This window comes from Equus quagga, chromosome 2 (assembly GCF_021613505.1).
Source record: "Equus quagga isolate Etosha38 chromosome 2, UCLA_HA_Equagga_1.0, whole genome shotgun sequence".
NCBI lineage: Eukaryota > Metazoa > Chordata > Mammalia > Perissodactyla > Equidae > Equus > Equus quagga.
The window spans coordinates 128,913,657-128,939,903 of record NC_060268.1 but is presented as its reverse complement, the minus strand read 5'-3'; the positions used below and the strand labels follow the sequence as shown (position 1 = coordinate 128,939,903).

At 37.8% G+C, this 26,247-nt stretch overlaps 1 protein-coding gene across 2 annotated transcripts in view; it reads right to left on the bottom strand.

Annotated features, from left to right (window-relative positions):
* The window catches only part of DNAJC12 (DnaJ heat shock protein family (Hsp40) member C12), a 39,267-nt gene extending 13,342 nt beyond the window's left edge, over window positions 1-25,925 (bottom strand). For both annotated transcript variants that reach the window (XM_046654321.1, XM_046654320.1), the window contains exons 1-3: window positions 25,713-25,925; window positions 17,360-17,438; window positions 7,327-7,466 (exon numbers count right to left, since the gene is read on the bottom strand). In XM_046654321.1, the coding sequence (XP_046510277.1) occupies window positions 7,327-7,466; window positions 17,360-17,438; window positions 25,713-25,790 (297 nt within the window). In that variant the 5' untranslated portion in view covers window positions 25,791-25,925. The remainder of the gene's footprint in view (window positions 1-7,326; window positions 7,467-17,359; window positions 17,439-25,712) is intronic.
* Between the last annotated feature and the right edge of the window lie 322 nt (window positions 25,926-26,247).

Genomic DNA, 26,247 nt, shown 5'->3' with positions numbered 1-26,247 from the left:
GTATTGCCCATTGACTTCCGGTATAACTTAAATTTTTAGGCAAACACAAGGTCCAAAACCCTTGAAAACTCTCCCCAGAAACCAGATATCCCAGAATTGTGTCCAGTATGCTTGGTGGCAGTCCTTTGCCCAGTGACTTAATTGTGTAATTTTGTCAGCATAACTCTTGCTGCTTATGGTTGGGTTGAGAGTGAGGGGAAGATCAAAAATGGATCTTCAGAATGGAAGAGTTTGTTACATCGGGGAACTGAGGGACAAAGATAAGAGACAGAGTTACTTTCCCCATACGTCCTTCTGTACCTTTTTCATTTTGTGTCCTGCATATGTATTTCCTATTAAAATGTTTAAAATTGGATGGATGGTGGATGAATGGAAGGAGCAATAGATGAATACAGAGCGAGAAAGAGATTGAGAGTTTGCCGTGTCAAGAACATTTCAAGTAGAATAATTAGCAGTGCATCAACCAAACTAATAAACGTAACCGTCTCCTGAAACCTCCTCTGAATATTATGGGATGCTATTCCTGAGCACTACTGAACAGTTGCACACCATTTCTGTTACTCAAAAACCCAAGGAAAACCCATAAGCCACGTATTTCGGGAAGTGTAAAACCCCAGACAAATTATTTTCCTGACATCCAGGATATTGTTTTCCTGTGCTGCAAAAAATAAAGAAAAAGCAAAGCAAAGAAACCAACCCAAACCAACACACTGATTTTCTGAAATCCAAGGTTTACTGAATAAGCTCAGAGGCGGCAACATTTAAAAACTGTGCCATGGACCAGGGAAGGGGCCACAGCCTCTGGTACACAGGTCCCATGATGCAAGGGTCATGTCACTTTTCATCTTCAGTGCACTTCTTTCCGGGAAAATCTCAACTATCTTATAATACTGGGGTTGTCAACTTCTGCCTATCACTTTATTTACCAGTTTAAACAAAGTAACGCTGGGAAGTGGCAAAATATTACATGTGTACATGGACAAGTTGGCTCACCCAAGCAATGGTGGGGGCTTGGTGGGGGGTGTTCATCAGCATCTTAAAGAGCTTAGACAGATACCACAATTTCTTATCGCCTGTCTCAGGAGCACTAACACTGACCTCACAGGCAGGAGCAAGGAGAAGTACCTCACCAAGAAAAAAGGGAAAGTGCAAAGGGGTAAAATGCCTTCTTGGAAACTTTTAAGTGTAAATGTTAATGGCACATTACATTAGTGTTAATAAATACATAAATAAATTACATTAGTGTTATAAAATAAATTGTGGATAAAAATAAATTACATTAGTGTTAATAAATAATAGCCAAAATGGTCATAAATAGCATGATCTCACTATGTTAAAAGTTAGGTAGATATAGTCAAATGTAGATATATAAATGTATATGTCAATACATATACATAAAATATAGAGGGCAACACAGCTTGAACACACCCTAAAACCATAAGGATATTCAAGCCCTCTGGCCTAATCCAACCAGAGAACTCCCTTCTTCCCACCTTCAACCTATCTCCCCATCTGCAAAGAAGCATCAGCCTGAATCCCCTTCTCAAAATATAATCAGCCCAATCACCGTGAGATCCAGGACCACCCTGTAAAGCAGTTGCTGCCACCATTCAACATAATTGGCTCTCACACTAACAAATGAAAGGGTGAAAAAAATGGAAGAAAATGCACCAAAATGTTAATGTGGCTATCTTCGCATGACAGGATCATAAAATTATTTTTTCCTTTTCTTATCTTTTTCTTTTTTGGTGTTTTCTAAATTTTCTATGACAACATTATATATATGTACAATTAGAAATTAAAAACTAGATGCAGTCATGATTGTCAAAATATATAAGGGGGGAGTTTCTGGGTGCTAGTAATGTGTTTGTTCAGGGCAGAGACGGGGGTTACAGGGTATATAGTTTATAACCATTTGCTAGATGAAGGTGTTTAGCATTTTTCCATTGTTTTTATTTCAAACTGCAACTGTTAACTTTAAAAATGTGCAATGGCCTCAGCTGGTGTAAAAAATAATCTGGTTTTGGTTTGGTTGGTTTGGGTCTGTGGTTGTTATTGTTGTCATTTGGTTTGTTTGGTTTCTTGGGTTTTCTGCATAAGCACAGGATAGAACAGGCTGGCCAGTGGCCTTCTCTGTGGAGGGAAAAGGATACTGAGAAGGTTAGTAAAAACCAGAGTGTAAGAAATTCAAGAATTCAGGGCCAATGGAGCTGAAAATGTGAGCTCAGATCAGCTGTCTGATAAAGAAATGGCAAGCCACAGGATATACTGGAGTATATGAGGAAGACATTTGGTGTAAAGCTAATTTGCACTAACCTTGCTTTTTCCCCCAAAAGGGCCTGACATGGCCATTGAGCATGCATTGTATATCTGCTTTAAGAATTTGCTGTGTCCCAAAGACAAGAACAAATGCCCTTAAGATAAAGGTGCAACTTCCCCCACACTGGCATTTCCTTAAGGATGAGCATCTCTCCCTAGCCTAGGAATTGATTGCTGCGCCCACCCTGTAACCACCCAGCTCCCCACTGAGTCCATCAATCCCTGTGCTGACAGGGCGATCTTGTGACTATTGTAAAAGGGACATTTCAATCATGTGTGATACATGCTCTTTGATGGTGTACAACCACTCTGTACACCCCCACTTCTTTGGAGTGCCCCATCCCTTTGTGGAAGGACTCTCCCAGGCTACATGGTCCTCAAACCCGGCTCATAATAAACTCACCCCAACTTTGATTTATAGATTGGTTATGGATTATTTGTGTCAACGTATCACAGGTCAGCTAGGTGGCCTGTACACAATGGATCAACTCTGTGCCTCAGTACTTCTTTCTTGGAGTAGAAGTGCCTACAGTCTGCCTTAGATGGGTGGTGAGGATTCATGACTCACCTACAGTAAATGCTTTGAAAGCCGTCAGTGAAAAGATATTCTGAGACAGTAATCTTGCTGATCCATGCCCTTTATAAGTAACTCAGAATAAAGTATTTTACTATCAGCCCTCCCCATATCTACAGATCCCTATCAAAGAAACACACAGGGGAAAATCCTGTAATCTTCTATACAGGCACTTCTCATGCTTTGTAGTGCAATCAAAGGACCAACATAAGAGTGATGCTCAGCAGCCTTGTTTGCTGGGACTCAGTTAGAGCACTCATTTCTGGTTCCCAGAGCGTATTTCTCAGCTCCACTTGGGTATTAGTTAGGAAGAAAAACATTTAACATCAAGTAAACTGTTGTGGAGTAACTCAATACAATAGAATGAGTATCAATAAAATATCAACTGGTAACAGTGTAGAGACTAAGAGGGAGGGAGAGTCTATGCTGCAAAATAAAAAAACTGCAGAAGACAGAAAATCACTGTGTGCATGGAGTAAACTAACATTAAACAGACACAGAGCCTGGGTGCAAAGGCCACTGTCCTTACAGTCTGTGAAATCATTATGTCGTTATTCTGCCTTCTGAATTAACTTGTTTACTGGCTTTCCTTAATGGGTTGGGTTTTTTTCTCTAGGAAGTCATGTTCTTAAACTCTGGACCTTGCTCAACACTGAAATATAAAAAAATTCTGTCTACATGGCAGTAAACATTGAGACAAATAGAAAAAAAAAGTCAATTGACTCAGACAAGCCGTGGATCAACTGAATAATTGTTCAAAATGGACTGGTTATTTTTAGCCTGGATCACCATGAGTGAATATTTTACCTGCCTGGGTGATTTCTGACCTGCTTTCTGATAGCATCCAATTAGGACATACTGCCTTCTGAACGAGACCAGAAAGTATTGCATTGCACACAGTTTTCCATCTGGCTGGGGAAACTGGCTATAAAGGCTAGTAGGAAGTTTCCCTGGTAGTCTATAGCCAATTGGACTCACCCCGCCCGGGAACCCAGAAACAATCGGTAGACAAATAGGTCCACGAGATGGTGACTGGCAGGCCAACCAGCCCCCTCCCCACCTAAGCAATCAATTTGTCAAACAATTAATTCACAAAAAAATCTGTTTTTATTACCTCTTTATAAAATTTATAGCAATTGATAGGACATGGGCATTTTTAACAGCTTACGAGAATTTTTTTCAGCAGTTTATTCTGACTGTGGCTTTGCCCCGACCATTTTCCCACAGCCATTCTGCCACATATTTTGGAGCTAGAAGGAGAGCCATTCACACCCTGGGTCTCTGGGGGCAAAACCACTTGGCATGACATGGATGAACTTCCCTAAGATTCTTCGAGCTAGAAAGGTGTCTGTTTTCAAGTTATCCCAAGACACCAAAAGCATGCCTTCACCCAAAATCCTTTTATTAAACCAACATCACATATCCAAGCTTAAATTTCCAACATATTCATTGACCTGGATGAATTCTTAAAATATTTTTACAAATTAAACTACCAAGAAGAACTTCTAAAAAGGAAAAGAAAAATAGCTAGTGAAGTGATAGGGACTTTGGTGTGAGAAAAAAAATGCCAGCTACAGTTTCATCATTCTTGGATGGTAGAAACCTGTCACCCCTGAAGCTGTGGCTCATGTGAAGAGTTCTCCCCAAGGAGATTCCCGCGATGTGAACCTGTGTGTGATGCTGCAAAAGTGCACTGTGATTTGTCCTGCCTTGAAGGTAGTGGCACTAATTCTGCTCTCAACCAATGCTTTTCCTTCCAGAGGGATTATATTGCTTAAATAAAAAGCAGAAACATAGGGTTGATGATGTGAAAGGTAGGGATTTTATGAGATTTAACAATCTATAAATGTGTAGGGCAAGTGAACATGCAGATGTGTTTTAGATAGATGTCACCTAACATTCAAACCCTAAGTTATAACCGTTTAATGGTCAAAATGGCATATGTAATATACCTAACCCAAACACCCCAGTGGTGATGTTTGTCTACAGAAGGATAGACAATGATCTATCAGGTGATGGGCAATACTAAGCATGACAGCTGTTATTAATTTCCCTAGGGGAGGGAATGTGAAAGGATGGACAAATGAAATGCACACACAGGAAGCAGCAACTAAAATGGTACAGAGAGGAGCCAGCCCCGTGGCCAAATGGTTAAGTTTGTGGACTCCACTTCGGTGACCCAGGGTTTCACAAGTTCAGATCCTGGGCGCAGACCTAGCACCACTCATCAAGCCATACTGAGGTGGCGTCCCACATAGCACAACCAGAAGGACCTACAACAAGAATACACAACTATCTATGGTGGGGGGAGAAGAAAAAAATAAAAAATAAAATGTTACAGAGAGAGATGAGGCTTCCACGTGCAGAAGTCACTGTGAGGATCAGAACAGAAAGTCATGAAAGGAAATTCATAGAAAGTCTATTGAACGAGGGACAAAACACGTGAAACTTGGTGTAGGAGTTTCAAGTCCACTGAGGAAGAGAAACAAAAGCAAGTCAGAAACACAAGGTTCAGCCCAAACAAAGACTGTGCAAGAAAAAATATCACTGCTGATTTACAGCAGAAAGATATGTATCTCATCATTTTTGTGCCACTAATAAAAATAAACCTGAAACCAAATGATAGCCCGCATACTATTTCAATTTTGCTGACAAAAGATACAGCCAGTAAGATCTAAAATGTAATTATTGCAAGACCTCAAACAGTTCACAGTTAAGCGAAATTCAAAGCAGAAATGATGTGTTTGGAGACAGGAAATTAGTATTTAATAGAAATATGTCAGCAATGTAAATTAGAGCAGGGATTTGGAGAGGGGTTTTTGAAAAATCCACAGCTAACTTGATATTAGCAGTTAAAATTAAGTAACAGAGTTCAGTGGATCATCAAGAAAAATGAACTATAAATCAAAAAGCATTAGAGTAACAAGGGTCACTAATTCAGTTGCAGTTATACGATGTCACACTCAGGAGAATGGAAATACGGTTCTGCAGGGGTGGGAGGACCGTGTTTATTTAGTCACTGTCAACAAAAACTTGGATATACACGATGCAAAAGAAAAAAATCTTATTTTTGAGTATTGAAGTTGTCACTAGTTTTTTTGTTTAAAGATTTTATTTTTTCCTTTTTCTCCCCAAAGCCCCCCGGTACATAGTTGTGTATTCTTCGTTGTGGGTCCTTCTAGTTGTGGCATGTGGGACGCTGCCTCAGCGTGGTCTGATGAGCAGTGCCATGTCCGCGCCCAGGATTCGAACTAACGAAACCCTGGGCCGCCTGCAGCGGAGCGCGCGAACTTAACCACTCGGCCACGGGGCCAGCCCCAAAGTTGTCACTAGTTTTTAAAGATTCTCTCTAGTTATTGTGTGCATATATTCCATAATCATGTGGTTAGTCCTTCATAACTGATTAAGCCACCTTAAACAAATCATATGAATACACGTCGTCCCAAAATGAGACGAAGAAAACAGTTTTCATTTTATGTAGAGTGGCTTTAACCATATATTTTGAGAGTTTTGCATTGTTCTTCCCCATTACTTCAAAGACCCTCCCTCACTATTGCAGGTCTTTTACCAGTGAAAAGGCAGTTTGCTCTAGTCTTCTTAAAATAAAAACCATTAAGAAGGAAATCTAAATGTAACTCTGAAGGGCTGTAATTTGAGAGATGTGAATCACTTTATGGACTAATTCTAACAAGAGTCCCTGGAGATTTGCCTATAGGGTAACTTCTGTACCCTAAGTCACATGTCATAGAATAGTGTCTCTGCAGAAAAAAGCTAGATAATAAATCATGCCTAAGAATGTAGAAACCCTTAAAATTACATTTTCTCTATAATATATAACAGTCAATGTAAGAACAAAATAAATATAATAACAGTATTTATAGTGATTATTTTGATAGTTTTTTTAATGGCATGAGGAAAGATAACAATGGTTTTTAAAGTCTCTCTGCATCTATCCAACAATTCTTTCACCAGAATTTATAACAGGAATAATTTACAAATAATTTGCAACTTTCTTTTATTAATCAGACCTTGTTTTTTATGGAATTTATAAGCCTCGAGGAGAGAACAGACTGTAATGAACTAAAATGACGGAGGAGATGAATTTGCAATGGTTCAAAATTCAGCAGTATTAATGAGCAACTTGAGAAGCACGGTTATCAGAACTTATAAAACAGTAAGTGACAATGGAGAGGGAGTGTATTTACTGAATCAAACAGCCAAAGAGACTGATAAATGTAGTCATAGGCTCTTCTGGTGTTGATCCATTAAATTTCCCCTCACAGGATTTTGTGGACACTGAATTATACCCAGATTCTGCCAGCTTTTTGGTCTTCTCCCTCCGATTGACTACTGACTCTTTAAGCTATTACATGAGTCTAATCCATGGGCAGCCCGAGCTTCATAAATTCACTTCATCCCAGAGAGAAACCTACCGTTTTTACCGAGTCACTCAAAGCTTCCCACTGCTGGAATGGCATCGACATCTGGCTCCTTCGCCAGTGGTCATAGCGGGCTCGACTCTCTTCATTAGTCAGAATCTCCTTTGCCTTCTGCAGTTTCTGAAAAGTCTCCACTGGAAAATAAATCAAAAGATGAGCACTTCCCTCTTAGAGGGGTTGTTTTAAACAATCAAACTGATCTTACTGGAATGTGTCTCTGCTACTTACTAGCTATGTGACCTGGGCCAGTTCACGTCACCAAGCTTTAGTTTCCTCATTTGTAAAGTGTTTCATAAGGACAAGTGAGATCACGTAGGTAAAGTACCTGGCTCACAGTTTATCCACTCCCTTTACTGAGCTCCAGTGACGTGCCAGGTGCTGATGACACAGGTGTGAACAACAGACATGATCTATTTAGCAGGACAGACATTTGTAAACATTGGAAAAATTACAATTTGTCTACTAGGAATAAAATTACCTTTTCCAGTGGTAGTTGTAAGGGAGGGCAGCGACCTGGCTAGCAGAACAGTGTAAATGAAGACTCCAAGGCAGGAAGCAGCATGGTGATTTAGAGAAAGTAGAGGATGCCAATGTGGTTGGAGGACACAGGGCCAGGGGAAGAACAATGAGGGATGGGGATGTAGTGTAGACGAGGGCCGGGTCATCCAAGACCTCAGAAGTCATGCTAAGGATTCTGGCCTGTTTTTTGTTGTAAGAGCAGCAGGAAGCTATTGGGAGGTTTTCAACACAGGAAATAACATGGTAAGTGGTTGATAAATGGTAGTGTTGTCACTGAACTATTTGACCAGATGGCATACAATAGAAACTTTCCATGGCCCTATTAGAAACACTTCCAATGTCTCTTCTGCTCCTCACTGAAGTTAAAACTTTCTATGGAGCAGGACACAAGATCAACATATGAAAATCAATTGTGTTTCTACACATTAGCAATGAGCAATCTGAAAATGAAATTAAGGAAACAATTCCATTTACAATAGCATCAAAAAGAATAAAATACTTAGGAAAATGTTAACAGAAATAGTGAAAGACTTATACACCAAAAACTATAAAATATTGTCGAAAGAAATTAAATATCTAAATAAATGGAAAGACATCCATGTCAGAAGACGTAATATTGCTAAGATAGTAATATTCCCCAAACTGATCTACAGATTCAGCACAATTAAAATCCTAGCTGCCTTTTTTTGCAGAAAGTGACAAGCTAATCTCAAAATCTATATGCAAGTGCAAGGGACCCAGAATAGTCAAAACAATCTTGAAAAATAAGAACAAATTTGGCAGGACTCACTTCCCAACTTAAAACTTTCTGCAAAACTACAGTAATGAAAATAATGTGGTACTGGCATAAGGATAAACATAAATAAATGGGATACTGAGAGTCCAGAAATAAACCCTCTCATTTACAGTCAGTTGGTTTTCTACAAGAGTACCAAGACAATTCAATTGGGAAAGAATAAATCTTTTCAACAAATGGTGCTGGGAAAACTGTATATCCACATGTAAAAGAATGAAATTGGATCCCTACCTCAGTTTGGCAGTGCCTCAAAATGTTAAACATAGAGTTATCATATGATCCAAGAATTCCAACCCTAAGTATATACTCAAGAGAACTGAAAACATCTGTCCACACAAAAACTTATATATGGATGTTCATAGCAGCATTAATCATACCAGCCAAAACGTGAAAACAACTCAAATGCCCATCAACTGATAAATGGATAAATAAAATGTGGTATATCCATGTATTGGAATTATCACTCAGCCACAAAAAGAAATGAAGTATTGATACATGCTACAACATGGATGAGCCTTGAAAACATTACGTTAAATGAAAGAAGCCACTCACAAAATGACAAATATTGTATAATTCCATTTATATGAAATATCCAGAATAGACAAATCTATAAAGACAGCAAGTAGATTGGTGGTTGCCAGGGGCTGACAAAGGGGAGATGGGAAGTGATTGTTAATGAGTACAGAGTTTCTTTCTTTTTTACAAAAGCCTTATGAGGCAGATATTATTACTATTCCCATTTTACGGAATCTAAGGCTGAAGGAGGTTAACGTAACTTGCCCAAAGTCCCAGAGCTTCAAGTGATGGAGCCATGGTTCAAACTCAAGCCTGCCAGGCTTCCCAGCTGGTACTCTCCACTTGACTGCCTTCCTGCCCCTGCCATTTTTCTCCAATGCATGTTGCTCTCTAATCCCCACTTATTCCTCCAACTCCAGAGATAATAAAAACTTCATCATTCATCAATAAGATCTAGGTTGTGCCCTTGAGAAGCTCTGAGTCTAGTAAGGAAACAGACATATAAACAAATCATTTCAATACAAGGTAATACATAGAAATATAGAGGCAAGACTGGCTCTGCTTGGGGAGTCAGGAAATATTTCATTCATTTTCTATACAATTGGAGTTATCCTTGACTCTTCTCTTTCTCTCACATCTCACTTCTAATCCATTAAAAATTCTGTTGGCTCTACCTTTAAAATATCCCCAAGATCTGATCTCTTGTCTCCACCTCCACTGCCACTGCTCTGGTCCAAGCTACCATCCTCTCTTGGCTGGATTATTATGGTAGCTTCTCAACTGATCTTCATGCCTTTGCCTCAGCCTATTTTCTACACAGCAGTCACAGTGATCTTTTTAAAAATAAGTCACATAGGGGGCTGGCCCCGTGGCTGAGTGGTTAAGTTCGCGCGCTCCGCTGCAGGCGGCCCAGTGTTTCGTTAGTTCGAATCCTGGGCGCGGACATGGCACTGCTCATCAGACCACGCTGAGGCAGCGTCCCACATGCCACAACTAGAAGAACTCACAACGAAGAATACACAACTATGTACCGGGGGGGCTTTGGGGAGAAAAAGGAAAAAATAAAATCTTTAAAAAAAATTAAAAAAAAAAATAAGTCACATAGTATCTCTCCTCTGCTCAAAATAACTTCCAATGACTTCTCATTTGTCTTGGAATAAAATTGAAAATTCTTACCAAGGCTAGTAGGTCAGACATGTTCTGCCTGCCCTCTACTCTTTTCTTCCTTCTCTGACCTCATTTCCTTCTATTTTCCCCGTGTCCCCTTGCTATAGCAGCAGTAGCTTCCCTGATGTTCCCTGAGTACACCAAGTACACTCCAGTCCCGGGACCTTGGCACTTGCTGTCCTTTTTACCAAAAACACTTTTACCTCAGGCACGCTCATGACTTACTCCCTTCAGATGTCGGCTCAGACGCCATCTTGTCAAGGGAGTCTTCTCTGACCATGCTATACGAAATCGCTGCCCACTCCATCAGCCCCATTCCTTAATCTACCTTGCCCAAACTACTTTTCTTCATAGTACTTCTCCCTGACAGCATACAGTTATTTGTTTATAATCTGCCTCCTCTACCAGAATACAAACCCCATGAGGGCAGAGACTTTATTTTGTTCTCCTGCATAGCCTGCACTGGAGCAGTGCAGCAGGTGCTCAAAAAGTATTGTCCAACAAATGAATGAGTGAATGCTTCCTATTTTGAGTGTGAATATAAAGATATTCATATGGTGCTATGCCCTGAGCTCCAAGCACCAAAGAAATGACACCTATCCTTAAAACACTTTGTGAATTAGGAACATTTTAATAGTATAATTGGGAAAAATAATTAAAATTACCCCAATAGTCCTTAAAAATATTTCATGGGAAGTAGTCAAGATCCTTTGAAAGAGAAGGTGTTAGGGCAAATGTGCAGTCAATACCGACAGAACCTCCATACAATTGTGAAAATACTGAAACGCTTCTGTGCCCCAGTTGGTAAAGAGCTGCTGTTCCTGAACTCCTGTCCCCCAGACGCTGCCACTTCCAGTGTTTCCCTAGGAACCAGAGACACTGCCCACTACAGCAGGGCACCGCCAGGACCGTGCTCCAAAGCTGGACAGCACAGCTACCCAACAGGTCACTAACTATTTAATATCACCACTGCAGGCAGTAGCAATTAAAGGGTCAAAGGGAAGACCCTAAAGATCTGGCTATTGAGAGATACAGGAACAGAAACAAACAAATAAAAAGCATCTTGCCATAGCAACTCGCTCCAATGAGCAGTCCCTCCTGTTGCTGATGACAATGTAAATGTCCTGCTGTATAAATGAGATGTCTTTTTTTCCAACAGGAATAAAAATCTCATTAAATTATCACCACGGTGCACATGCCAGTTACTATGAGAGCAGTCGGTGTAAAGATTTACATATTTATCTATGAGTCACCTTTTCTTTGTACATTACTGTTGGCCTATTTTCCAGAGTTTCCAGAATGAAAGAAGCCTGCTTGGAATTATTTTGATGTCAATCCCTCTAACAATTGATAAGCAGAAAGCAAAAGAGACCTTATCTTTCCCATTAGGTGTTTGTTTCCTTTTTCCATCTTCAACACATTTAATAAAAATGAGTTTAGGTTTATATTTGTCCTTCAATATATCAGCTAATAAAATGAATCACACGAGATAAACATTTACCATTCTGGGAAGAGAGATCTCATTTTACAGGCATATACGAGCAAATGATGCTGGAAACTTTGAGAGACACTCTGGTTTAACTTTTGGGCTTACTTTGAAAATACAGAAGTTCTTTTAAATTCATATTTCACAATAGAATTTGTATGATTACACCACATCTTAAATATAGGCCACTTATACAATTACTTGAGAAATAATAATAATATGATGTCAGAACATGCTTTGAAAAAACTGTGGGGGAAAATCCACCAACTGTTAATGGGGAATCTCTGGCAGGGAGCAATAAGGGCAGACTTTCACTTTCAACATTATTTATTACTGTATGTTATTTTTACTCTAAAGGAAAAAAGCAATAAAGAAGGGGGATTTTTGGTAAGGAAGATTGTCGTTGAGCTAACATCTGTGCCAATCTTCCTCTATTTTGTATGAGGGATACTGCCACAGCATGGCTTGACAAGTGATGTGTGCATCCACACCCGGGACCTGAACCCTCGAACCCCAGCCCGCCGAAGTGGAATGTGCAAACGTAACCACTACACCATCAGGCTGCCCACAATAAAGAGTTTTTTCTGTTTTGGGGTTTTTTTTTTTAAGATTTTATTTTCCTTTTTCTCCCCATAGCACCCCCCCTTCCCCACATAGTTGTGTATTTTTAGTTGTGGGTCCTTCTAGTTGTGGCATGTGGGATGCCGCCTCAGCATGGCTTGATGAGCGGTGCCATGTCCGCGCCCAGGATTCAAACTGGCAAAACTCTGGGCTGCCAATGCAGAGCGTGCAGACCTAACCACTCCGCCACCAGGCTGCCCCCACAATAAAGAGTTTTTAAAGTAGCAAAACATTGAGACATTGAAAGATAAAAGTTAGCAAGGGACAAAGAATTCCCCTCCCTCAAATATCCAAATGTCTTTGAAGTCTGCAAATCAATAACAAAAATACCATTTTACAGGTCGTTAATTTAGTTTGAAACCCCTTTCTTCCGAGTCAAAGAGAAATTAATAAAGCATTGGCCTGAAACAATACTGCTGCGCACACACACACGGGACTAGCATGAGCACCAGCCAGGAGCTGTTGGGCTCAGTGACAGAAAACAATTTCTAAAGCACAACCAATCCTGCCTACATCACCCATACCTGGAGAGGAAAAGGGATTTCTAAAAGCCTTAGATTTAGGCGTTTTTTTATTTTTTTTTTTAATGAAAGCGAGAAAGATCTAATGGTTACTTACAAAAAAGAAAACAATCTCATTTTGTTAAATTTTTATCTTGGAATGCTGCATAAAAACAAGAAAAGAAAGTCCACTGAATCATAATGATCAACACTGAGCCCTTCCCACATGCAGGATATCTCATTTAATCTTCATAACAGATGCATGAAGTAATATACTATTAACCTACCCATTTTCCATATGAGAATGCTGAGGCTCAGAAAGGTTTCCCAAGGTCAACTAGCTTGTAAGTTGGAGCTAGAAGCAATCCAGACAGACAAGCCTGCGTTCATATCTATTACTCCATTATGCTAACAAAACAGTAATTTCAATGGCAATGGTTGAGAATACATTTAGTGGACCAAAAAGGCACATATACAAGTTGAATTTCTCCTACTTGCAGTTGCTCTACAGGCTAGCCTTTCACCTTGATGAAATACATTTCAAAATCTGTCCAATGTATTCTGGATTTCCATCAAGCTAATATTCAGCATCTGGTGAGTTTTTGTTTAAGATTTTAAAATATTTTTCTCATTAACCTTAATCCTTCTCCAAGTGTGTAAATAACCACTTACATTTTCAGAAAGTCTTTTTAACCCAAATTGAGTAAATGGATGCTTAAACATATTTGAAAACAATTTCTACCCGAAGGTTGAATCTTCTATCAACTACAACCTTGACAAGGGGAGATATTGATGTCTGTGTACCTTTTCATTTTAAACAATATTTACACAGCCCAGTGTTCCTCTGAACAAGAAGCCTTGAGGTAACCTGTACATGAAAAGTCCCGTCACTATGGCAACTAGAAATGGCAATGATTGCACAGTGATTCATCACATGTCCTAAATAGACATTGTTTGCCAGGGACAGAGAAACAACTCAAAGCCACGCTTCACTGGTAAAGAACCCAGTTAAAGAATAACCTGGGTGGTAGTTATTTTTAAGCGTTTATTAAATTGTTATACTTTTACGTTAGGACATCTATCTTAATATTAACTCCACTTCAGAGAGGCAATTAATATATCTCCTAAAGAAGCATTCATGAAATCATTCATTCACTCATTCAAGAAGTTATTCGCTCAAAGTAGGTGTCCTCCAAGGCAAGTGCTGTGCTGGGTGGGGGGCAAACCACTGTGAGCAAGATAAGCAGGAGGCCTGCCTCACTGAGCTTCCAGCGTGACGAGTCACCGGGACAGGGCACAAGCAGACGATGTGATACACAGTTTGCTGCCCGACTACAGGGTGCTCTGCGCGGCCGTGGCACATGGGACTTCCCGGAGGAAGGGATGGCTAAGTGAGACCTGATGCAGGAGCATCACCTAGCCAGTCAAAGCAGGGCAGGGAGGTGTGCAGGCCTCGGGGGTGTTCCAGGCAGAGAACGCAGCAGGCATAAAGGCCTGGAGAGCAGAAACACGGCACATTAAGGAACCAAGGTAATTCTGAGTGGCTGAAACATGGGGCTGTAGGTGTGGTGGTGGAGAGAAGATGAAGATGGAGAGATAAGTGGGGGAGCACAACAAAAAGGGCTTGTACCTAAAAGCCCAGCAATGACAAAGAACGAACCATTGCTACAGGTACAATATGGGTAAATGCCACAGACATAATGTAAAGCAAAAGAAGCACGCACAAAAGAGTACACGCTGCATGATTCCATTTATAGGGAATTCAAAACCAGGCAAAACTAATCAACGATGATAGAGATCCAAAAATGGGAGAGGGTGCTGATTTTGAACAGGACACTAAAAGGGACTTCCGGGTTGCTGGAAATGTTCTACATCTTCATCTGGGCAGGAGATAAACTTATATATAGACACAAATGTATCAAGTTCACACTTGCTATTTGTTCATGTTGCCCTAAACAAGTTACGCCTTAATAAAAAGGGGAAAAATCAAACGCGCAAAAGTAATAATTAAGTATCTAACAAAAGACAACTTCATACACTGGAAAATAATCTGTTTATACAAATCAATGGGATCAATGATTTCTAGAGAAAATTAATAAAGAGCTTTAAGATAAGGGGGAAAAATTTTAATAAAGAGGAGTTTGACAGGAGTATAGACAGGTCTTAATCACATTATTTCCTTATAAAAAAAATCATATATATATGTGTGTGTGTATATATATATATATATATATACACACACACTATACACATACCTATCATATATACATATAGTAAACATAATCATTCAACTTAAGATAGTATTACCTACCCTGAGGATAAAATCAGGATAGGAATACACAAGAGACTTCAACCCATGGCTGAGTGGTTATGTTTGCATGCTCTACTTTGGGGGCCCAGAGTTCACTGGTTCAGATCCTGGACATGGACCTACACACCACTCATCAGGCCATGCTGAGGTAGCAGCCCACATAGAAGAACTAGAATGACCTACACCTAGGATATACAACTATGAACCGGGGCTTTTGGGAGGGGAAAAAATAGAAGAAGATTGGCAACAGATGTTAGCTCAGGGCCAGTCTTCCTCACCAAGAAAAGTAAAAATAGAATGTGCTATTCATCTGCATGCTTAAAAAGAAAAAAAACGAGACTTCAACTGTAGTGGTAAAGTTTTAAGCTGGTTGATATGTACATGGGCACTCATCATAGTATTCTTATACCTTTTTATACATGTTAAATCTTTTATTTATCTCCATAATGAAAAAGAAAGATCACTATGTGCAGAATGAAATAAGGAGTGCTGTATGGATCCAGGCATGAAATGATGGTGGCTTATCTACTACAGTGGCTGTGAGGAAGAGGGCAGAGGACCTACAGAAGAGAGATGTAGAAGGTAAATTGCCAGCACTTGGTAATTCACCAGATGCAGCCTTGAGAGAGAGGAAGGAGGCAAGGTTTCTGCTTGACCAACTGATGGTCAGGTGGTGGATGGACCAACTGATGGATGGTGGTGCCATTTATTGATATGGAGAAACATAGAAAAATGAGCAAGATTTTAGAGAGGGGGGAGGAGAATCCCAGTTTTTGACAGGGTGACTTTGAAATGTCTCCAAATGGAGATTTCCAAGAGGTAACTGAAACTACACTCTGAAGATGAGGAATGAGAACTGAGTTAAGAACAGACTTGCGGGGGCCGGCCCCACGGCCAAGTGGTTAGGTTTGCACGCTCTGCTTTCACGGCCCAGGGTTTCGCCGGTTCGAATCCTGGGTGTGGACATGGCACCACTCATCAAGCCATGCTGAGGCAGCATCCCATATGCCACAAATAAAGGGACCCACAACTAAGAATACACAACTATGTACTGGGGGGCTTTGGGAGAAAAAGGAAAAATAAAATCTTTAGAAAAAAAAGAATAGACTTGGGAGCCATCAACAAAGAGCTGATAATTGAAGCCGCAGACTTGGACGAGACTCCAGAGAGAAAGTAGGGAGTAAGATAGGAAGAGAGTTTGGGAGTGGACATTAGGACAGCAGAGACAGAAAGGAGACAGAAAGAGCAGCCCAAGAGGCTGGAGGGAAGGCATGAGTGCACATTCTGGTAGCTAAGAGAAAAGAGTGTTTCAAGAGGGAGAGCACGGTCAACAGTGTCAAATTCTGATGCAGGCTGAGGGAAGATAAGGACTAAAAAGTAACCATTGGATTTGGCAGCCGGGAAGTGTAACCAAACCATTGGATTTGGCAGCCGGGAAGTCCTTGGTGATTATTACAAAAGCCGTTTCTGAGAAAGGTGAGGAGGGAGTCAGACTGGGATAAATTGAAAACTGAGTGGAAGGAAAGTACAGATACCAACCGTGGGCTGCTTCTTCAGGAAGTTTGGCTCTAAGGGGAAGGAGAGCGATAGGGAAGGAGCAGAAGGGAGACAGGTTAAGGAAGGATAACAGATTTGTTCGTATTTTTTCAAGCTGAGATGCACATAAGCAGTTATGTCTAAATTTGTGATAACGGAATTTAAATTATGATAAAGAAAAAAGTACGAATATATTATCATATATAATATATGGACATATTCAGGTGCCTGAAACAAAGAAGACACAGCCAGGTTCTCATCAAGACAACCACCTAGTTACAAACTTATTTAAGTCATGTTAACACTCAGGAACTGGTGAAACAAAGCATTAACTGGACAAATTTTCAACCATGAAGCAGCACATTATAGCAGAAAGAAAAACAGATGCTAAAAACTGCTATTAGAGAAAAGACCCTTCCATGGTTTCCTCCCTTCCTACCATTTAACAGTGCAAAATATTGGATGAAAGAGTAAGTTTGAGGATAACAGATAAAAGAATACTGTTACTATTCAATGGCTTTTTAGTTCTATATGCTATTCATTTTCATGAGAAATAGCTATTATTAAATACTTACCAGCTTTGGAGTTTTCAGGATGCTTGTCGGGGTGATATTCCAGGGCTCTGACCTTGAATTCTGCCAGGATTTGTTCAACCTAAAACAAAAATCAATGTACAAAATAAGGAGTCCAACTCAAACGGCATGAAGGAAGAAGTTGGGCATCAGTCCTTCCCAAAACAGCCATGATCAACCCAACTTTTTATTTTGATCCTTATATTTGTATTTTGACTTTTTTACTCTGAGAAATAATTTCCTCAATAACGAAATTCAGAAAGCATCCACTAAAAGCTCCTATTCAAATCGCGGTCTGTGATGACAGTTTAACTTGCCACTGTATTTAGATGATGGCCCAAGACACCTAAGAGCTCAATATATTTAAATATCAAAAATGGTCAGATAGGTTTATCCTAAGAATATATAAAAGATGTGTTCACATATTTAAGTTCTTTAAAAGATGCTTAGCTGCCATTCGTTATTCAGGGATGACTGTCCAGTTTATAAATTAGTCCATTATAAAGTTCCTTCTTCCTGCCTTTTGGTCCTTTTTTTAAAAATTAAGAATTTCACAATTTAAGAAAAGGACATAATTCAAATCTGATAATTTTGCTACCAATTAACAACTTGGTTAAAGATTTTGATTGAGAAAACAGAAACTTCAGCCCAAACTAAAATGAATTATGATTTGATTTCATTTCATTTATCTCTCTAATCCTCATGATCATGAATTACCAAGACTTGGCTTTATTCATCGTAATTGCAGTGACAGAGCAGGAGACCACAGTGGTCGTGTGGCTCTGGAATCTGTTTGCTTTGTTTTAAATCCCAGTTCTGCCCTGAGATGTTAGGCAAGTTATATAACTTCTATGTGCCTAGGTTTCCTCATCTTTCCATTACATGCCTAACATAAGTAGAGCCCTTAACACAAAGCCTGATCATAGGAAGAACTCAGTAATCGTAGCTATTATTAAATGTCAGTGGTTAAGTAACTTGTCTGAAGTCATTTAGCTAGTTATTTAAAAGGATGAGTTTTTTGTTAACTAAGCAGTTGAACTTCAAATCCAGCCATCTTACCCACTGTTGCATATGCCAAATTCTGCAGCTTTAGGGACGTATTATTAAGTTCCATATTTCCTATCCACTAATTAATGAAAGCAAATTACCTCTTGTTTGAGAAATGAATTCTCAAGCAGCTCAATTCAATGTGGTCATACGATTTAGGAGAGAAACATTTTTATCAGCTCCATGTCATCCTTAATCAATTCTCATAAAAAATTTCTTCACTTTTACAAAAAGTCAGACTGTATTAGATATGCATATGTATAAAGCCCAGACTAATAACTCTATTCTTTTCCTTGTTAAGCATCTACTGAGAACCCCTTGGTATAACAGGGAGAGATAGACTTCCTGTTAAGAACTGTTATTAATTGTGTTTCCTCCTCCTGGGTGCTCCCTTTAACCATCAGTCACCATAACCTGCTTATATAATGAAGAAAACTGAAAATGACTTGTTTTTAAATTTTAAAATATTAAATATCCAAAGAGCCTAGGAGAAAGCATTTTTTAATTATAAGTAACTTATGAATGCTCACAAACTCCCTGAAAAAGTTCTATAATATGGAATAAAAAGCTCCTTTACCTATCTACCCCCAAGATAAGAGGTTACATCCTTCAAGATACATTTTTTACACAGTTATATACATATTTATGTATATATCTTGGGAGGGTTTAATAACATAAATGGATACAATTATACATATCTATCAAAGGTAGAAAATTTTGGATTTTTACTGTTGTTGATGTTTTATTTCTTAATTCCTATCCCATTAGGAAACATTCTGTCATTAGCCCATGAAAGCAAACGTGTCAAAACGGTTAATTCTCAGTAGTGCTAACATGTGTGATTGTTAGTTCCTTCTTTATCTTTTCTGTATTTTGCCAATTTCATATTTTTAAAAGTTAGAATAGTTCAGGTGTGTCTTCATTACTTTTCATAGTTTTACTGTCACAAAGTTTATCACAAATCTCCTATGTAGAGCTAGTTCTGGGTAAACTAACTGGGAAAGTGGGTTAATTTGTCTTGGGCACGTTCTATTTATCTCCTGGTATCCCCACTCCAGGTGCCCAGTTGCCAGTGCAGACCATGGGCAAGTGAGGCTCTCCATGTCAAGGTCACTGAATCTTGCCTTCCTGAACCGATGTCCAAGGTCTGGAAAACTGCCTATCCTATTGGCCAAAAAAAATACAAAAAGAGCTCAGTTTTACTCATAATCAAATGTATCAAAACATCCAAGGGATAATAATGACCCTCAGTGTCACTGAGGGTGCAAAGAAATGAACAGTCTAATGCTCTCCTGGTGAGGATGTAAATAGGCGCAAATCTTTTGGTAAGAAATTGGGATATATATATATATATATGAATATATATAAATATATATTCATATATATGAAAATAAACATATATATTCATATATATATATATATGAAAAGCCTTTAATTTTTTTCATACTCTTTGATCCAACCATTCCAATTCTAGGAATTTGTCTAAGAGATAATCAGAGGTGGGAAAAGATTTAGTTATAAGGAGGTTCAATGAATAAAATGTTATAAATTTTAAACAAAAACCTATGTGTCCAGTAATAGGACATTTGTTAAAGTTAATTGTAATATAGCTATAGGCTGGAATATTTTTCAGTCCTTAAAAAATCATCTAGTAGTAGAAGACTTTTAATAATCTGAAAAATTTTATGTAATGTATTTCTATGAGAAAAGGTAAGCTACAAAACATTATGTGTGGTGCAAACCCATGTTTTACCTCAAAAGAGATTATGTAACGTATATATGTATAGTATGATGATAATAATACCTCAGATTTACCGAGACTTACTGTGTGCCAGGCGCTGTTCTAAGCACTTTACATACATCGTTTCATTTAATTCCCACAACAACTTTATGAGATGAGTACTATTATTATTCCCATTTTGCAAATTAGGAAACCAAGACATAGAAAGGTTAAGTAATTTTCCCAAGGTCACACAGCTAGTAAGTGGTAGAGCCAGGATTTGAACTCAAGTAGTCTGACTCCAAACATATATAAAAATACACATATAAATGTATATATATATATATATATATATATGCACGTACTTATTTACATACTACATAGATATACCATTATGCACACATAATTGGCATGTACACGTCATACTCCCAAATATTAAACATCTGAGTTAACATTTTCCTTTGCACTCTTTTCATACTCTACATTTCCTTACTGAATATATATTAATTTTAGAAATTATATTTTAAAACTTAAAAACTGATCTTTTCCATATCCTGTTAGTACAATATTTTTATCTGTGCCAGGAAATACTCTACTGTGCAATAGGGACTAATCTGATTCCCACTTGGATGGATCTTCTCCAGCTTTCAAATGTCCTCTGTCTCTCCCTCCATGCATCTAAATTTTGATAGAGTAAGATCATTTCAAGGTCCACCTCTTCTCTGAAGTCTTTTCAGATATTGTTTCTTTAATTCCTGTTGCACTTACAGACAATACCACATAGCACAGTACTTATTTGTTCTCAAATTGTTTTCCGAGTAGTATTAGCTTTGGCTCCTTGACTGGATGCCAAGATCCTTATATACTCGCACTATGTCTCATCTTTTTGTTTTGTTTTGTTTTGTTCCACACCCCCCTCCACTTCTAGTACTGACCCAATGCCAAGTGTTGACTAAACATTTGATTATATACTGACAAATGTTCTTCAGAAAACACGACTGTAGTATAATAGGAGCTTTCCGAAAATTGTGATTTATTCATTACAAGAATGAACAGATTCTAGTGATGGAAATTTATATGCTGCAGAATATGCTGCAGAAAAGAGAAGATTCATTTTAATAAATGGGTTAATCAGTATCCATCATTTCAATTCACTTAATTTGAAACTAATTTTTCCCACAAAACTCCAGATATTAGAAATGTCCCTGAAATAAATTCCATGAGAGATCATCCCACATCACTCTAATCAAATGATAAGTGAAGCATGAGCTATAGAAACTATGTGAGCCACAAAATATATTGGGTTATAATCCATAAAATACAGCAACTATTAATCCATAGTGACAAAAATAGTTGAATAAATAAATGTGAAAGAAGGAATAGCTTTTATTTACAGAGGAATTCCAAGTAATTGATATAAAATGAATGAGGGAAAGAGAAAGTAACCGTTAGGCAAATACCGCAATAGTAACTGTTACAGGCAAGATCCACCAAAGGATGCTAAAATCAGTGGGTGAAAGTTTGAGGAGAAACACTATACAGTCTCAAAAAATCTTCACCAAGGTATTTGTTCATTACTGAAAGGAAAATAGTAACCCTGCAGTGGAGAAACCTGGCAGGAGAATCTGCCAGACACCACCTTAACCAAGTGATCAAGGTCAACAAGACATATCAACATCATGTACCCCGATATGATACACTTGAGAAAGGTACAACATCACTTCTGCAGTGTTCTTTCCAAAAACACACAGCCTCCATCTAATCAAGAGAAAACATCAGCCAAACCAAAACTGAGGGACATTCTACAAAATAACTGACCATTACTCTTCCAAGTGTCCAGGTCATGAAAGAAAAGGAAGGTACGAGAACTTGTCATTTTGGAGAATACTAAGGGAACAGGAAAACTAAGTTTAATAAAGGATCCTGGCTTGGCTCTTGGAAGAAAAAAAGGATATTAGCAGAAAATGATGAAATTCGAATGAGAGCTATACTTTAGATCAGAGGTGGACTAACTTTGGTCCACAGGCCAAATCTGGCCCACCACCTGTTTCTTAAATAAAGTTTTGTTAGAACACAGCCAGGGTCATTCATTTACATATTATCTATGGCTACTTTCTCACAATGGCACAGCAGAGTACTTGTGACAGACACCGTTAAGTCCTGCAGAGTCTAAAATATTTGCTACCTCAGGGCCAGTATCAGGGTGAGACAAACAGGACACCTAGATTTAAGGAGGTACCCTCTCTCTTAGTTTCTGCATTTGTGCAACCGTGAGAGTTAGTGCCTCCTTAAATTTTGTGTCCTAAGCACCCTGCTTGCCTTGCCCTCGTCTTGACCCTGTCTTGATCTAGTCCTTTACAAAAAATGTTTGCCAGCCCCTGGTTGACTTAATACTTTTGTACCAATGTTAATTTTCTGACTTTGATAATAGTCCTACCATTAGATATAATGTTAACCTTAAGGGAAAGTGAGTGAAGTGTACACAGCAACTTTTCTGTAAGTCAAAAGTTATTCCATTAGGAGGAGCACAGGAGATTTTTAGGGCAGTGAATTCTGTATTCTGTATTATACCATCATGGTGGATAAATGTCATTACATTTGTCCAAACCCACAGAATGTACAACTCAAGAGTGAACCATAATGTAAACTATAGACCTTGGGTGATTACGATGTGTCAGTGAGGACTCATCAGTTGTAACAAATGTCCCACTCTGGTGGGCACGTTCACAATGGGGGAGGCTACGCACGAGTTGGGGAAGGAGGTATATGAGAAATCTCTGTACCTTCCACTCAATTTTGCTATGAACCTAAAACTGCTCTTAAAAAATCTATTTTGAACATCGTTTCAAAATAAAACATTTAAAACAACAATATAAAGTATAGGATAATAAATTTACAAAGTTCCAAGCACACAGTATTATTATGAGGCCCAAAAAACACCCACAACCACCACAACAATTTACTATGTGACACTGTTCTAAGCCCTTCATATAAAGTCTCATTTAATCCCACAACAACTGCATGAGGTAGGTAGTATTATTACCCCCGTCTGCAGGTTAGAAAACTGAGGCATAGAAAAGTTAAGTAACTTTCCCAAATCACACAGCTAGTAAATGTTAAGATTTAAACCCAGGTGGTCTGAAGTCAATAAGAAAGAGAACTAGAAAAAAAATAGGTTTTTCCATGTACCCAGTTTATGTTCAATTTTCAAGTGTATGAAATCTTGAAATCAGGAAGTCTTATCATTACTACTGAAATGGTGAGCAAACAAAAAAAATCAAATAAGATCCACACCAGAGAAGATGTCTTACACCACTAGCGTGTGGTGTTTGCATCAATAAGAAGATTTTATAAGCACGTGTCTTTCGTGTAAAATCTGATATACGGAGAAACAGCTGACTGACTTGGAATGAAACTTTGGTCAATGTTTCTGAAATGGGGGGGATTTTGTTTTCTACTCAACAGCATGGAAATCCTCCCATGGTTTATGTATGTCATTTAATTAATTTCCAACACAAGCTTTAAATTGAAAGAACTGGATACTAAAACAAAAGAATTATGTGTGTGTCTCAACTCAATTATTACAAGTAGAATCAAAACATCAGGTTGCTTTGAAATTATAACTGCTAAATTGGTTTTGGGTATGAACAATTCTGGTCAATTTCAGAGCATCAAATCAAGTGAATATTTGAAGTAAAGAAAATCCATCCAATACAAATCAAGTAAAGGAAATGTTACACTAAATACTCAAAAAGTGGCATTAAAATATTTTAAATGGGAAGGATACATATAAAAAGAATTGACAAAATTGTGACAGGTCATTTCATTTTAAATAAATGATTGTTATCTACAGACGCTATGCCATTAACAAAATTGGTAAAATACATCCAGAAAAAGGAATGTCAAGACAATGCTTTTATTCTCCTTTTAATATACGCCACAGTACATACAGAGAAGTATGACTATAACTGATAACCACGAAGTGAAACCATTATAAACATTATCAATAAACAATGATATCATTTTTTTTAGTCTATTCAAAATTAATCCTCCTTTGTAGACTGAGAAGACAATAACATAATTACAAAGGACTGAATAAATGGGTCAAGAGATTTATTACAGGGATATAACAACTTTTACTTTATAACCTAGCATGACAATATTTTTTAAAAATCTAAATTGTGAAACTTATCAAGCTAAATAATGTTCCTTTGATTTTAAATAGTTTCTTCAAAAATTATTTGGCAATAGTGTAATCCAAAGTGTAAATAACACATATGGTAAAAATGGTAATAAGCTTTCTCAATTGCTACAGTAAATCACTACCAAAGTAAACAAGAGTAACACATTATCCCTAAGGAGAAATATGCAATTAAAGGAGCATTATAACCTGTTCCTGTGTGTGTAACTACAAGGTACCTAAAATAACGTCTTCAGCGTGATGAAGATAGACATTTTAATCCTTTGTGTCCAGTATCACATTCTATTCTCCAAACAAAACTAAGTATATTTTATTACTAAACGTCAGTCTTATGAAACAAAGATAAATAGAAAAATATTCTGCTTTAAAATATTTTAATATTAATAGCTATATTTTAAGAATAAAATAAATATTTTAATAAATATATAAAGTATAAAATAACATAAATATATTTAATAATGTTATTGAAATATATCTCAACAGTATTTAAAATATTGGAAAACTGCAAGTAAATGAAATATTTAACAATGAGAAAATAATCAACTGTGGTGCAACAATAAAATGAAAAATGTAATCATTAAAATATGTATAAAGAGTGTTTAATAGCATGGAGAAATCCTTTTTATAATGTTAGTGGGTAAGCAGGAATCAACAATATGTATAATATCCTTCAAAACAGGTCTTTAAAAAATATACATAGGAAAAAGACAGGAGATTAATATACCAAACATTAATAGTGTTACCCTTGTGAGGTAAAATTGTAAATGAGTTTTCCATAATTTAAAAAACATTTACAACCTTTATAATTGTCTATGGGAACCTTTAAAAACATTATTCCGTTATGGATCAACTACAGAGTTTTCATACGTTTTGTTTCAGAAGCCACCCTTTTAAGAAGTAATTTCTCTCACACAATTTGACATATTAACATAAAAGGATGCTCCTTGTTCATATAATTTATCTGCTCACGTAAACTTACATATTTTAATAAAACATTTTAAAATTACTAATTATTAGAAAATTACACTTTATTTCAAGTATAGTGTAAACTACCATAATAAAGATATAGCTTACGTATACTATGAAACACAGCCAACAGCAATTACAATAAAATTTCAAATATGTATTTTTAATATATTTGAAATAGAGTCTATGATGATTTGCCAGAATACACATATTCAATCAGAAGTGTCCAAAAAATTGTAATAGGACACTGTTCAATCAAAGACCCAAGAAATATTTAAATCCTTAACTTTCTCTGAGCAAAAAATGCTTTAAAGAAATAAAAGATTAGGTTTTTGGGCAATGTGACTAAAAGTTCAAAGTTAAAACCTTAAAAAAATTTTGAAATACTGTTGTGAAAAAGAACAGCTCTATCACTGTCTTACCGAAGACAGTTCATCACATCCCAGGAGCGTGTAGTAATCTTCGGTATCTTCCGACCTGTAATTCAGTATTGCGTCCATTTAGATTGCTAAATCAGCTTTTCTTCCCTCTGCAACAAGAGGCACAGTGAACTGTGAATGAATTAACAGGAGAAGCTTTTTTAAAACTAGTTTACAGAAGCACGTTCCAAACGTCAGTAACTAGATTTAAGGCTGGTCAGTCAATACACCAGATGTCATTCTAGACCTTTGAAAACTCTACCTTTCATTGGCTGTTTACAGCAGAGAAAAGAAGAGACCGCGTGCCTGACGGCCGCAGTGCTGCCTGGGATCTGTAGTTTGAGAGGCCGTAAGAGATGCAGGTGAACCATTCGTCTTACTGGCTAACAAGGACTGTCCACTTTCGCATACTCCCCAAACTAGCCATCTCTCCATCTCCTCTATATTTTTATCTTTGTCTTTTTTTAAAAAAGATAGAAGAAAATTTGAAGCAATATGGTAAAATCTTAGGATTTGTTAAGTATGAATAGTAGGTGCT